Source organism: Thunnus thynnus, chromosome 10 (assembly GCF_963924715.1).
Source record: "Thunnus thynnus chromosome 10, fThuThy2.1, whole genome shotgun sequence".
NCBI classification, from domain to species: Eukaryota; Metazoa; Chordata; class Actinopteri; order Scombriformes; family Scombridae; genus Thunnus; species Thunnus thynnus.
In genome coordinates this window covers 6,819,917-6,835,780 of record NC_089526.1, presented here as the reverse complement: position 1 = coordinate 6,835,780, position 15,864 = coordinate 6,819,917, and the positions used below count along the sequence as shown (strand labels likewise).

Sequence of the window (15,864 nt, the reverse complement as noted above, 5' to 3'; positions counted from 1 at the left end):
TTAACAGTAATACTACTGCATCATATTATAAGTGTATCATATGTTTGTATAGTAATAGTGGTGTAAAGTACACAGTAGCATTAAATGGAAATGCTCTGGCACCACTGCAGCCAGTTAACATCATGAAGGCAGCACCACAAAGCTGTAATTTTCAATAAAAAGTGTGTCTGGTAATTCATCAGTACATTTATGTGTGGAGGTGTGTTTGAATAGAGAAAACACAGACACAGATTTTCTGAAGACTGTAATTATATACACATAAACCACACAGCAGCTTCAAGGCGATTAAAAGTCACCTGCAAAAGCCTCCACTTCTCTTTTTTTTGTTTCATGTAACTATGTAGGAGATATTTAACCTGAAACAATCCAATGTGGACTGAAATATTGTGGCTGCATGAAGATTTTTGTTAGAGATGGAATAAGTGTTGAGTGTTTTGTGGGTGCTTGGCTGGATGGATGGGAGAGTGTTTGCGCCGTTTCAAAGCGAGCGAAACTACTCAAGACTTTAAATATTCCATGAAAGCGCCGCAGTAGCGCAGTGTTGTTTGAACTAAGAGAATTGTTAACCAAAGTATTTAATTCATGCATTGACTTTTCCACTAAAATCACACAGCTGTTTCTTTGATTGTGGAAGTTCAGCTCACCAGCCACCATAATGTAGGTCGATAATATTGTTCTGCCTGGTGTAGAGCCCCGGGCCCTGTTCTCATTTGTTACTGCAAAACAGACAATATTGTTGTGTTTCAATGCTGCAGGAACAACATGGATTACTGGAGTGCTGTAAAAATATCACAAACCACTATTTAAAAAAAAAAAAAATACAGATAAATATAATCCACTGCCAGACTTAATTTGTGTGTCATTAAAATGTGCACAGACTGGTTCAGAAAAATTGAATGCTTCATATGAATGATGCCTTCTGGCTGCTTCATGCTTGACACAATGCACATTCACTTTGCTTTTTCAGTAGATTTTTTCTTTCTTGTAACAATTATGAGGTTGATAATTCCAGCATTTCACCAGCTTTTCAATACAGCTCTCCTCAAGCTCTCCCCCTTAAAAAGAATTTAAAAAAAAAAAAACCCCACCTCAGTGAACAAGGAGTTTCAGTTCCTCTTTCTGAGGCAACGCTGGCAGAGCCGCTCACAAATTTTGAGGTTGAATGTGACTCTAATGTGCACAGTTGCGCAGTAATTTAGACCATGCACACTGTGATAGGCCCATTCATGAATCAGCCTTTGTTCAGGCCTTTGGAAGCAGGTTCAGATTTTCAAAGATTTAGCACAAAGCAAATTTTCGTCTCACTCACTTTATTTGCATTAATTTGACAGCTAAGAGGACTTTTCCAGTTTGTGTTTATTAGCCACAGACAGCCAGTTGATGTGACAGGACAGACATTTCATGTAGCTAACAAATTAAATGAGTGTAAGTCTGTGACAGATCTGACTGTGACTGACTTTAAAACTCCTGTTTTGAGCATGGATGTTCATTATTGACCACTGGGAGCTTTATGTTTAACAAATAATCCATTTGCAAAGATCCAAACATCAATTTTCTCTCATAGTCACTAAATCATGTGAGTGAAAGTCTATAAGTGGTCTGTGAAGTTTAGATTATTTTGTCAGTTCGAGCTGTTTTCCTTCCAACACTCTTTTTCTTTCGCTCCTGCTGCTTCTGTACAATCATGAAGTATATATTTTGGGGGATAAATTGCTCATTTATTAAGACATTTTTGACTCCAGTGGACATATCTACACCTGAACGGGCACCATGTAGAGCAAATCTGTTATTGTTTGTTTGAATGCTTCCTCAAATCCTCTGGTTTTCACTTCATGTTCAGTCTGGAGGCACCTTTAGGGCTCTGTGTACGTGCAGTATGTTGCCCACTTCCAATACATGAAGCCCTAAGCGATGTGTCACTGTTATTCTATGTTCATGTCATATCAAGGTTACCGTAATGACCTGTTTCTGACTTCTAAATAGTGTTTACCTCAACATCCAGCTCTGATCTATCTGATATCTTGGCACTAAATAAGGAAGTACCTGAAAACCAAACATACATGGATGCCACACGTCAGCCAAAGTCTGTCATTATAGGTGATTAAACCCAAACGTAATGGCTATAGAGCTTTATTTTCGCACTGCAATCACCGACTTGAGGTGACGTAGAGATGCTCTACCATCCATCCTTTATGATGTGAATGTGGTGTTCAGAGCAGACGGGCTTCAAAAGCTGTTTAAAGAATTGAAAAACACTTTTTGACATCTTGTTATCTGGACAGAAGCATTTGTGTGGACAGTGCAGTGTGAGGCATGTGTGTTTATACTTGACAGGAAAATTTCTTCTTGCCATGTTTTGTTTTGTTTTTTCACAATTTGACATTCCCTTGAGCAGAGTCTGCAGATTTAACAGAAGAGGGACATTGAAGGATAGGTTCACAGTTTTCCAAGTATGTCTTAAAACAACAATCAGGTGCCCATATAAACACTGAAAGAGGTTTTCCTCGCTGTAATCATTCCTCCTGTTCTTACTGGCTATTAAAAGATCCCCTTCAAATGCGATTTCTATGTAAGCGATGGGGACAAAAATCCACAGTGTGCCCACACAGTCATCTGTGCAAAAATGTATTTAAAAGTTTATCTGAAGGTTATATGAGGCTTCAGCAGTCTGAGTTAGTCATATCAAGTGGATATCTGCCACATTTACAGTCTTTTTAGCATCAAATTCTTTCTTTGTGTCTCCCTGTTGAGCTGTGGTAGGAGTATAGTAACAGAAAGAGGAACTTTGGCACTAAAGAGACTTTAACATTGAAAGAAATCTACTTGATTTGACTTCATATTAGCTTCAGATAAACTTTTAAAAGCATTCTTTGCACTTCAATGTTCATTTGTACACCTGACTGTTGTTTTAAGACAGTGAACCCGTCCTTTAAAAGGCTCAAAAAGCCAGCTTTCGCTTGCAGATTTCAAAGTGGGACAGCCCTGTGAGTGGGAGTGTGGGTCAAAATATGTGAGTGCGTCATGGTGGACATGTAATGCCCATATGCAACAAGGGAAGTGCAGAAATGCAGGGGGCCAACATTTCCTGCACATATGGGACCCATCATTTCCAGCTACACTCCTGCATTCACACAGGGGGAGAAGAAAAAAAAAGAAAGAAGTGATGTAGACATTTTATATGAAATGTCAATTTACTTATGACAGGACCGACAATGTTGTCTTTTCATTTTCATTGTTTTTAATTGATTCATTAAGTCTATCCAGGGCCTCCTCGCGCAAGGCTACTTCTCTCAACCAATGCAGCCCTCGTGCACCAGCAGTGCGCGCAGGTCGGGAGCGCGCGTGTGGAGGCGGTCCGGGGCAGCCTCAGTTTTCTGTAATCGCTTTTCTGCTGCTGCTACCTCCAGTTAAATAGCAAGGACACGGGAGCGAGCAGACGGCCGTGTGAGGATATAATTTCTTCGGTACCTTGGGATTACGACGCGGAATTGCAGCATCGACGGCCAGCCGCCAGGTAATACCGACACACGCGTTCAGCCGCCGCTCGTAGATAGGCGAAAAGTAAGTAAATGTCCCGTGAAAAGTGTCGTTTTCCAGTGAAGAAGGAGGAGGGGGGGAGGAGGAGGAGGAGGAGGAGGTGGAGGAAAATAGAGAGAGAGAGAGAGAGAGAGAACAGGAGGAGGAGAAGGAGGAGGAGGAGGAGGAGGTGGTGGTGGATGTGTGGGACGAGCCTCCCTTTGTGCCGAGGCTGGGTCACTGCTCTTCAACGCACAATGTGGACACTCCAGAAACGGACGACGGATCCGCACATTTTTTTTTTTTTTTTTTTGCCCCCGTTGCTCCCCTCCTGGCCCTGCCGCTGACCGCCCTCCATCAGCCACCGCCGTCGGCTGTTTCGGAGGAGTCCGGCAGAAACGCCTTCTTCTCTGCGTCTTTTCATTTAGTTTACAACACCGAGGCCTGTTCTGCTTGTCCCTGTTTTGTTTTTGTTTTTTTTCTGTTTTTAAATGCCCCTCAGCGGTATTGTAACGCACCCTACTTTTCCGGCCTTGTAACGTTAGCTAGCTCCCAATAATGTTTATGATCGCTTTTGTAGGACGGCTCGGTTTCAGTCCCCCAGTCGACCCCTATTGTGTGTTTTTATCCGCACTTATGTTGACCTACCCGGTTTGACAAAGCAATTAAGTGATGTCTGACAACACATAGACGTCTTAACTTGTCTCTGTTGTTATTTTTTTGTGAGTGGGGGGGCTATAATATCTACGTATCGATCCTGGCATCTCTTAACGTCTATTGAACCGGGTACATTTCAGCCGTTGATGCCCCTATCATTACCATGAAACGCCCCCCCGGGAAAGGCGAGCTTTCCGCCACTTCACCTCGTCGTCTTTGATTTAACTACTTATCAAATAGCTTCTATCTATCAGTTTACTTTTATGTAATATTTATTGTATAACATGTCCATTTTAGCTTTGTCTTTGTCGTCTACATAAGAGAGGGAGGAGGAGGAGGGGGGGGGGATTGAATTGTTCCAACAAAACCGGGGCAATGCTCGTTTTCACGGATGGTCTCCTCATTTTCAAGTGTCTCTTCTGATCTGTCACTGATGAGATGTATATTACTTTTATGCTAAATCACCCTGCAGGGATCTTAAGAGCCGTTTTATTAATCTATTGAGTCTTTTTTTTGTCTTTACATTGACCCCAAATCACAGTATTATCCAATATTTGTTTAAAGAAAGGAGGGAAGCGATGACAGAGGGCAGCATAAGGGTCTGTTTTTATAAATCTAGGCCATATAAAGTCTTCCAAACAATTAAATATATAGACCTATATAACGGCTCTGTACATCTTTAATCCACATTGATTTAGTCTTCTTGAAATGTCCTTTCAACAGCTTTCAATCTGCACATCCCTGCCCTGTTTTAACCCTCAGCCACATCCAGCTGTAGATTGATTGAATTAAACCCTCCTTACTGTGGCTTCCCTTTTGAAATCTGCCCATTTTGCTGAGAAAAGGCACAGACAAGCAATTTTGACATTATATAGCATCTTTATTGTCCTACCAAGTGGAAACTTGCTTTGCCCACGCTTGCGGGGATGGTGTGACATTACTTGCCGTCCACTTTTTTCAGGGCCCACGATGTCCAGCGAAGTGCAGAGACCGGACGACAGCCCCAGCACCAGCGGGGGAAGCTCAGATATTGAACAAAGGGAATCGGTACCACCTGAACAGGAACGAGAGCAAGCACAGCCTAAAAAGAAGGAGACCAAGATCTCGAGTAAAACTGCTGCTAAACTTTCAACTAGTGCCAAGAGGTAAAAAAAAAAAAAAAGAAGCTTGAATCTGGCTCTGGAGAGCGGCATTTACACAGGGGTTGTTTGTTAAACTAAAGGCCTCTCCCTTTTGTGCCCTGGGGGTGTGAAGTTATATAAAAAGACTATAGTCCCACATGCATTGTCATTTCAAACATGCATGCTATTCAGTGCGACACTAATCCCACAGAAAGGAGGTAACTCACACAGCTCGGCACTGGAGTGTCATTACTGTCATTTTGAAAGAGATATTCCCATTCCAGCCTCATGCTCTGCAGCACTCCTTCCTCTCCTGCACCGCCAAACACCACCACCACCACCACCAACACTTACCTCCACCAGTCTTAGCACTTGTTCCCAAAAAAGACCAGCGATGACAGAATTATGCAACCAGTTGAGCAAAAGGGTTGGCTGCAGCCGCTGCCGAGTCTTTTTATAACAGCAACTGATGTTATGAACATCTCCCTTTTTTGTATGTCTATGCTTTTTACTTGAAAGCGGCAGTCTCTACGAGTGGCCTTCAGCACAACGAGAGCCTGTAACATGGAGAGGTTTCACTGTTGTCTGAAGTGCTGTTTATATTAACATGAGTTTAGCAGCTGCGTTTGCACTCAGTTGCCCTTCGCGGTATGAATCATCATTTTTGTACGGTTATCCTTTTGTAAATTCTCAAAGCAGACACGTTTATCCTCATGCTTGATGCTCCTTTTCGTTCATTATAGATTCATCTGCAGGGTATTTTCTCGATTAATCATTTGATCAAAACAGTGGAAAACACTCATCACAGTATCTTAGGGCACAAAATCACACCATCACATCTTATCTTGTCCAATCAACTGTCCAAAACCCCCCAAATAATCACATTTACAGCAGTTTATCACCAAGAAAAGCTGCAAAATCTCACATTTTAAAGCGTCGAAGCAGCAAATGTGTTTGAAAAATGACTTAAAACGATTATTTGATTATCACAAAAAGGAGAGCGGTGTATTTATATTGACGCGTGTTAAGCAGCTGCGTTTGCACTCAAGTGCTCTTCACATTATGAATCTTTATTTGGCACAGTTATCTGTTGTAAATTCTCAAAGCGGTCGTGTTTATCTTCATGCTTGATGTTCCTTTTTTTTTTTTTTTTTTTTTTTTCAAATTGTGTTTATGCAACTCAGACAAATGACGACAGATAACGCAGCATAGAAACACGAACATGAGCGTTTTATGTTAAAGCTGAGATCAAAAACTTCTCCCGGCCTTTTCCGTATGGACGGCAAACGTCATGACAACCGTTTACAACTCTCATGGTAATATTTGGATTATATGAGATGTTCTGGAGAGATATGTCATTAGATGTTGTGTTAACGTGCGCTGCGGCTCCACGTGGTTGAAGAAATGACTGAAAGCAACATTCACGAGTTTGAAACACAGAGTTCATGTACTAGAGAAATGACTGTTACTGCAGATTTCATCTTTGACACCCCCCCCAAAAATAGATCTAACAAATACAAATTTTCTCTTCCAGGATTCAAAAAGAGCTCGCAGAAATAACACTAGACCCACCTCCGAACTGCAGGTAAGAAGATGTTATCTTTTCAAGGGATTTCCCTAATGATTCATAAGCCTGTATGTACAGATGCTGAAGCTCTAATGGATGTAGATGGCAGAAATGTGCTGCTTTCAAGGCAGCTTGTTACTATAAAGGAAAGGCCGCGCTGTAATGCACCCGCTTTTGTCTCCTTTCCCATAATGCCATTGTTTGTGTTTTGTATTTGAGATGGTCCCGTTCTGGCATTGTCGCCGCCGCCGCCGCCGCTGCTGCTGCTGCTGCTGCATAACGCACGCCACAATCTCTGTTGAAAACGCAGCCCCCCTTTAGATCACATTATTACGGTTGCACTGAATTGGTGGAAAAAAACGAGCGGTAGTGTGACTTTAAAACCTGTTTTGATTCTCGTACGGTCCCCCCCCCCCTCCCCTCCTCTCGCTCTGCTGGGGATTTACCACAGACAATGGTTATTGTGTGCTGCTGCCGCGGCTCTCAGCCCTTTGAGGAAGAGATATGGTCGCGAGCGAGTGGCGGACCACATGTGCATCAGTCTCTCCTGACGTGACAAAAGGCATGCCTTTTGGGATGCAGCGCAGGAGCCAGCTTTTTTATTAAGTTTAATAACACAAAGTGACACTGCCATTAATTGTGCCTCTGTTTAATACGCCGCCATAATTAATCTCTGAATCAGCACAATTAAGACAGAAAATCCTCCACAAGTCCGTCTTGACAGGATCAGGGAACACTTGTGGGAGATGTTTTCTGACCGTTTCGGATTGGCTGTATTTGTTCATAGGCACCTGCTTAAAATGATTAAGGAAAACAGCTTTGTATGACTCATCTGGCGATTTGGAATTACTACACCCTAGACAGCCTTGTTTATTGCATGAATTAATCACCCCTGCTGGGTATCATCAGAACCCCACCATCATTAACGATAAACATTGAGCTAACCTTTTCATTCCAGCTCACAGCTCAGTTTTGTTATTGAACCGGAGGCTAGAAGAGATGTTGTTTTTCCTCGAGGACTCTAATCTATTTCAAACTCCCCCTCGCCAAAAAAAAAAAAAAAAAAAAAAAAAACTAGGTTGGCTCACATGAAGGATTTAGCTTGAGGACACGAGTAAGTCATTTGAAAGTAAAATAATCGCTAGCGGAAATTTCACAGTCATCGTCTTAGTGGGGGGAACTAGTTGCCTGGGAAACAATTAAGCTTCTTCAAGATAATCCTTTTTCTGTGTGTGTTCCCTCTCTGTACACTCAAAAATGATACCAAAATCTAATAATGTGTTTTCTGTGATGCACCCAAATAGATTAGCCCTCTGTTAACAATGAGGTAAAAGGAAGGGGGGGGGGGGGCGCGAGGAGAGGGAGGGGAGGGGGGGGGGTCAGCTGCATCAAAAACTAAATTTCTCATGCAAACGATCACAGCACACCATTTACATTCTCGCATGAATGAGTGCACACGGCGGAGCTAGTGTCATCATTTGTATGCCACACGCTCCCCCGCTGCCAGCCAGGTTAGCCTGAAAGGTTATTCATTTCATTCTTCCCCCGCGACAAATGGAGTCACAGACTGTTGGCCCCCCTTCAGGAGGCAGACAGAGAGTTGTGTTAAAGAGATTCACTTGGGTACATTCAACAAACGCTACGCTGGAGGGCCAAGCTGACGTGTACGTGGTCTCATCCGTCCGTCGGCTGAGGAGCCCCCCCTCAGACTCCCCTCGCCGCTTGGTCAGAGAGGATCGCCGTCCTGGTTATGTAGTTTAAAATCCGCAGTCTCCTTCTTATCACCTACGATCTCGACAGTATCGCCTTCGGGGGGCCGTGGAAGGTATCGCGCTGCGTCTCTCTCTCCCTCTCTCTCTCTCTCTGCAAAATGGAGAGCCCTGCTTCTTGTCTTTTTCTAGTGTAGATGTGCACAGATGAGTGCTGAGAGCCAGAATTTACCACCTTGGAAGTGTTGCGGATGTAATTCAGTGAAACATCTGTGGCAAGAGGTGTCCACTTGATAACTCTAATAAAACACCCACTCCAGGAGAGCCCCGGTAGCTGAACGGTTACATGCCACATAACAGCAACATCCCTGGTTGAGTGCAGCCGGGGACTGTTGTTGCACTGTCCAATAATGGAAAAAGTGCTAAAAATTATCTTAAAAACATACAAACAAACAAAAAAAACACCCACACCACCTCTTCTAACATCCATCTACAGTTACTGTGTTAACCTGCAGCTGCATTTGATGTTACAATAACCTGTCTGTGTTGATAAATCATAATGTTTTCTAGCTTTTTGTCACTATAAAGAGTCTGTTATATTAATGCTTAAGTTGTTTTTTTTTTGTAAAAAAAATCAATTTCCATTGCTGTGTGAAGAAAACTGTCACACTCTCGGTGCTGTGTCACCACTCGGAGAAATGCAAGCAAGTATTTGAATTAGTCTCCGAGCTTTATCTCACTCTCAGCATTGTGACAGCTCGCCCGTCACCTCGGCAGTTGTCATGCATCAAACGAACAAGAACATGTTGAAGCCCGAGAGGATTTGACACAGCAATTATTCTCACTGTCATACATGTCTAGTATATCGTACAGGCAGCTTGTGCTTTTTTACACTTATTGATGCAAATGAAGCAGCATTTGAAAGGAAGTAGTGTTTTCCCTGTCTACAAGTTGCACAAATATTACAATGATCTAACTGGGAATAAAAGTCAGATACACAAGAGGAAACATGACAGGCTTGTTTTCTATTATTAAACCCTCAAAGCCTTAAAGATTCAAGTTCTTATTGTTATCATCCGTAAGTGTCCGCTGACAGTATATTTGGTGACTGAGGTTGTCGAAACCACAAAATTCAATCATCAGTTGTGAATCGAAAGACGGTTGTGAATTGAAACTGTTGTCTAATATCTAGAAAATCCACCTAGGTGCTTTTTTTGCTAATATTTTTCTTGTAAATCTTCCCCAAAAAAAACCCCAAACCAGAAAATATTCACATTTAAGATGCTGGAACCAGAGAATTTAATATTTTTTCTTAAAAGAAAAAGACTCAAAGCCATTAATTGATTATCAAAATAGTTGGCAATCGACTAAACACAGCAGCTCTGCATTACAGTTTCCCTAAAGCCAAAGCTGTTGAGATATTAAGTTTATGGTTATATAATACACAGAAAAGCAGAAAATCATCACATTTGAGAAGCTGGAACAAATGAGTGCTTTTATTTTGCTTGAAAGAAATCACTTAAATGACAAATCAATCATCAGAACAGTCGCTGATTCATTTTCAAATCTTCCTGACATCATAAGTTTGAGCTTTAGGTGAAGTAGATCAAATATTATGTGCCTCCAAGGTCGTTGAAACACTATGTGAAAGAATCATTTTGCTCTATTTCACTTTCCCACTAGATTCACACCCCGTCTCTCCCTCATCATCCTCCTCCTCCTCCCACCTGCTCCGATATTCTCCCGTCATAAAAAAAAAATACTCCTTTCTCGCTCCCTCGGTTTATATTTCCTTACCTGTCACTTTTATCTCCTGCATTTGCATCACAGCTGAGTCTTATTGTTTCAGCTGCATTCGTAGGACGCGGTGCGGCGGCGGCTGTGAGCGAGTTGTTGCTATTCCTTCCTCGCCGCGTCGATCCGCCGATGTTGACATTGTCGACGGCGGTGATTCACCTTGTGTTTTCTGGACCGCTGTGCTGTTTTTAATGTGTTTCTACTCACACCGATGCCCGAACGTATACTTTTCATTACAGCTACATCGGAGCGATAACAGAACAATGTTCAGCTGTCTGAAACATGGTAGTAAACATCAGGCTTTTAGAGGCAAACCATCCAAATCCAAAGAGCAAAGGCATTTTTTTATCAAAAGCCGCTGACGTTCACAGCAGAAAAACCCATTGTAGACGAGGCAATGATACCAGTTTCTGCTGGAGGAAGCTTAAACAGATTAAATGCAACGCAGCCTTAAGTCTTTTGAGCGTTTTTGAGTAACAAGTTCATCCTCCTCTTGTCTGTCAGGTAGTCAGAAGTCACTCTTGGAAATATAAGAAACTCACTAACTGAAGTGGAAGCAGATAAGGGCGAGGGAGAGTTGATGGAGCAAAAAAAAGTAATTTACAAAAGTTAATCACTGAATAGCTCCCGTAGTGCTTTGAAAATGACTAACTGAGAGCACTTAAACTGTTGCTACATAATGGTTTACAATGATAACGGCGGCAGATTTACCGCTCACACTTCTTTAGTCACTTTTACAACAGTGAGTCCTTGATTTCAGACAGAAGTAGACAAAGCAGCTTCTCTTTTCTAACCGCTTGACTTTCAGTCGTTTTTTGGCTGAAATGACAACTGTCACTATTGGATTTATCAAATTACATGCAGCAAATGCTTCACATCAAAAAAAAGGACGTAAAATGAACATAGAAACATGTAAATGTACATAAAACGGCAAATAAAACCCCCTTGATAATACTACTAAACATAAGATAAGATAAAGTGAAAATGCAGTACATAGAGAGAGTACTTTAGTGGTGGTAGTTTGAGGATTAATAAGCGATAACTCAAAGTATTCCACCATGTGTACACAATCTTTAAATCAGCGCCGAGGTCTCTGAAGCCATAAGCAAACAGAACCTCCCTTTTCCCGACGGACACAAACTCACCACCGCTCTTGATTAGCTGAAATAAGCTTTTTTCAGTTTACCACAGAACGTCCTCCCACGGGTTTAACCTCACTGTGGGTCTTATCTGCGTCGGGCGCAACCCGAATCTGCCCCGGAAAAAAAAAACCCCCCCTTAGTGGTTTGATGGCCACATGGATGATATTCTACTAAAAAGACTAAAGCTGCTTGTCCCAAGGCAAAAAGTCGACCTCCTCAGCTTTTAATGATCCATCTAGAAGACTAAACAACTAGATGAGATGATCATAATCATTTTAGTCATTTATTAAGCAAAAATATCAAACATTTGCTGGTTGCAGCTTCTTTAAAGGTGATAATTTGAAACTTTTCTGCGTCATACATCATAGTAAACTTAGTTTCTTTGGCTTTAGGACTGTTGATCAGACAAAACAAGACATTTGAAGATGTCACCATGGGCTCTAAGAAATCATAACGGGCATTTTTTACAATTTTCTGGCATTTTATAGACAAAGGTTAATCGATTGATGAAGAGAATAATTGGCAGATTAATTAATGATAGAAATAACCTTTAGTTGCAGTCCTATTGCAGTGTAGAGATAGTTACATGTATGATGAGGATAAATGTGAGATATCTTACATTTTAAGGCAGTAAGTTAGTTAAATAGACATGCTAACATGATTAAACTAGAGTTCAATCCGTTCATTACAGTTTTGTTGTTGTGTTTTTGGGTTCGGAAAGGCTAAAAAAGACAGACATCACTCTCCAAACATCTGGAGTATCACTCTCACTTCATGCACACCGCTTCATCACGTGGAGACTGACCACCTCGAATGTCACTCCTCTTTTTTTTTTTTGTGGGTGCAGCTGTATTACATGTCTGGCCGCTGGAACAAACAACCTCCCTTTTGTCCCTGAATGTTACTGGTGTGATGTAATGCCCAAAAGATGCCCAAAAACAGAGCTGTCACTCCCTGATGACATCACACAAGCTGCAAGGGGAACAGTCCTTTTCACGAGTCTCACAGCTGGTCAGTCATGTTTGCTTGGCTCAAAGCCTTGACATGAATATGTATCTCCATCATCATCATCATCATCATCATCATCATCATAGAGGCTCACCAAGAAACGAGGCTGTCTTTTTATTGTAGCTTCTGACCGCTAATTCTCTTCTGGCTGATGGGATCATCTTCATGTCTGTGAGGGCTGCGTATTAGTTTTGTGCCATGGCCCCTGGGGGATTATGTGCGAGTGACACACCCAGCATCATTTTTCACAGCGTTACCATTAAGCACAGCAGGAAGGGTTATCAATATTCATGAGAGAGCGGAGGGACGAGGACTGGAGGAAAGGAGAAGGGGTGGGGGGGGGGGGCGGTGAGCTCCAGGGTGTTGGAGGCTGATCAACATATTGTGCATGACAACTTCAATAAATGATCATGAGTAGGATATTTGAGATGTGATGTCAATTTGAAGCCAGAAAAACAAGTGAAATGCTTTTTAGATGACTGCTACACTTGACCTTGGATGAATCGTCCCTAATCGATGTCTTGTTCCGTAATCACTACCTTTTTTTATAAATATTGATGAATCATATTCACCCATCTGTGTCTGACACTGGCATGTTCTTGACCTTTTTTAGCGAAGGTCTCGTCCGTCGACTGCAAAATGTGGGAACCTTCATCGAGGTAGCTCCTCTGAATCAGAATCGCTTTCTTCACAATGATGAATAAATAAAAAGTCTTCTCAGTGATGTTTGTGTGAAAGCATATCAAATATTTACACAGGCACAAGGCAGGGGGGTTTTGGGGGGCAAAATGGACCTTTTAAAGTTAATGAAATGCTTGTGAAATAAAGACCGAGGAGGCAAATACTAACTGGAAACAAGATTTTATAGAATTTAGTCACATTTTTTCTGTTGAGTTGTCACATATATGGAAAGAAACACAGGCTGTAATCATTTTTAAAAGCAACTGATTACCTAATTTCCATCTGACAAACAGTCTGAAACACAAAGATATTTAGTTTACGACGATATAAAACAGAAAAGGGAGTAAATCCTCACAATGAAGCTGGAAATAAAAACATTTTTTGGCTCCGTCGCTCGGCCTCAGTAGCTCGAACGTTGAAGTTTGAGTTGTTGGTCTTGAATTTTTGGTGTCTGAATTTAACCAATCCTATTCCAGTAACAAAGGTAAACAAAGATTTTTTTTTAATATTGGAATTTCCTGTGTTTGTTGAACCCTGAGAAACACTTTAAAAATCAAGTTTTTGAAATTGCTTCACTACTTTGAAAAAACACAAACCACATAAATTAAAACAGATGGATCGAAAAGTCAAAAATATTTCGACGCCACGACTTCAGTTGCATTTAAATTTCAACATTCAGTAGTGACTCAGTTTCACAAGTCACACTCAAGTCAAGCAAGATCACCGCCATAAAACTGAGCATGGAAGGAGTGAACGACGGGTCCGGTTGTTTCCTTCATTTGCAGCGATGGAAAAGACATTAAATCTGCTTCAATTTGCTAACATGTATTGTATTATATCTTAGATAAATATAAAAAAAAAAGCGCTTTAGAAAGGACCACAAGACAGAGGAGGGGAGGAAAAAAAAAATGTTGTCTGGAAAAATAGACAAAGATGATGTATGAAGCTTGGTACAAGAGCAGAAGGATGTTACAGCATGCAGATGGAGCGTGCCAGACTGGCTTCTGCTGATTTGTTAGGGCCACCAGTCTTCATGTGCACCTATGAAACATCTGCTAAAACTCATTTTCTTCTTGAGCAAACCAATCTGCCTTCATCATATTTTCTCCTCACACAAAGTTTTGAGTGGAAAAAAGAAATAAATTCACTCCTATAGAAACGAAAGTAACATATGCTCTCTCTCTCTCTCTCTCTCTCTCTCTCTGACATCGGCCCTGAGTTTAATTTATCCTTAATGTTTTCCACTGCGGCACTTGTTTGACAGTGAACACAGCCCGTCTTGATTCATGTGTGTCATTGAATTCTCAATGTTCTCATTTCGTGAGGTAGTTTTCTGGCAAACATTTGTCCAGAATGTTATTAATGGGTTCGCGGGGAAACCGAGCATGAAGCACAGCGTGTGGACATTTAGCGGTGGAGTGTTGCCATTACGCCCAACTTTTCACAGAAGCAGTTTAGGTCATTGAGAATGCCTAAACGGTAATCTGAGGCTGACACGAAAGCAAACAGAAGATTCCCCCTTTTTTTTTTTTTTTTTTTTTTTGGCAAGCGAACAAATACAGTAACTCACAAGTAAACAATCGCTCTGAGATCCCATTACTGCCGCGACTGGGATCAAAACTGAACGGATTTCCCTCTGAAGTCACAAATCAAAGCTCCTGCCAAGAAGATTTTGAAGTGTCTTAATGACATATTTGCGGTCTGGGGGATGAAATGTTAACACACTTAATGTTCTATTAGAAATTGTGAAGTGAATAACATCCCGAAGGAGTTCCCCCCCCCTTTTCTCTGTGCTGATTTGTTGAGCTTTTAAAAAAAAAAAAAATCACATGACATTTCTGTACCTGCAAACCTCTCCGAGCTTAATACGGTGACAAGGGAATAGACCAATAGAGTATCAGGCTCCACAGCGGATCTGGCAGCTCAGTTTTGTTCTGATCGCTGACCTTTCGGTTTAAAAAGTCCCATTTCCTCAGCCATAAGGCCAAACGGCTGCCCAGAGAGGTTTTTTTTTTTTGTGGTGGGAGCAAGGAAGCTGAAGAGACTGTCTCCAATTATGGGCTGAATAGACTGTGGTTCAGGGCTGTGAAATTAGAAATATTAACGTCATAGTCTTGACTAATTTAGTTCATAAATTGCAAGAAGCTGCAGTTTTGTCTCAGTGGCAAATCTGTTTTTTAGGTTGTTTTTTTTTTCTTATGAATCCTCTGGCCTGAAAACCTACTTTTTTTTTTATTCAAGCAAAGCAAATGTTTATAATTACCCCCCAGCAGACACACATGTTGTTTTTTTAACTTTTATGCTGTAAAAAGAAAAAAAAAAGTTGCACATCAATCGTGATTCAGATCTTGAACAATTCATTCCTCAAATATTTTTTTTTTTCCTGTCAAATTGTGCAACCCTGGTTTGAGGGTCATGAGATCTTCATTATTGAACTAAAGCTTTTTTTTAAAAAAATTATTATTATTATTATTATAGTTGTTGTGACATCCTTCACCCCGGGTACACAGCAGTGCTTTGTTGGCTAAGTGATATTTTTATGACTCATCATGATGTTGTGCTGTTTCCTTTATGCAAAGCCTGTGTATTATGGTAATGCTATATATGCTCTGCATTATTCATTTTTAGCCAGAGGCAAACATTTGCTCTGCATCAGATGCTGGCTG

General features: G+C 41.3%; 1 protein-coding gene across 2 annotated transcripts in view; it reads left to right on the top strand.

The window, feature by feature from the left end:
• Positions 1-3,337: 3,337 nt before the first annotated feature.
• LOC137190924 (ubiquitin-conjugating enzyme E2 E2) overlaps positions 3,338-15,864 on the top strand; it is a 28,890-nt gene continuing 16,363 nt past the window's right edge. Inside the window, exons 1-3 of one of the 2 annotated variants that reach the window (XM_067600660.1) lie at positions 3,338-3,561; positions 5,135-5,318; positions 6,829-6,879. In XM_067600660.1, the coding sequence (XP_067456761.1) occupies positions 5,143-5,318; positions 6,829-6,879 (227 nt within the window). In that variant the 5' untranslated portion in view covers positions 3,338-3,561; positions 5,135-5,142. The remainder of the gene's footprint in view (positions 3,562-5,134; positions 5,319-6,828; positions 6,880-15,864) is intronic. The other variant, XM_067600658.1, reaches the window with a different exon arrangement.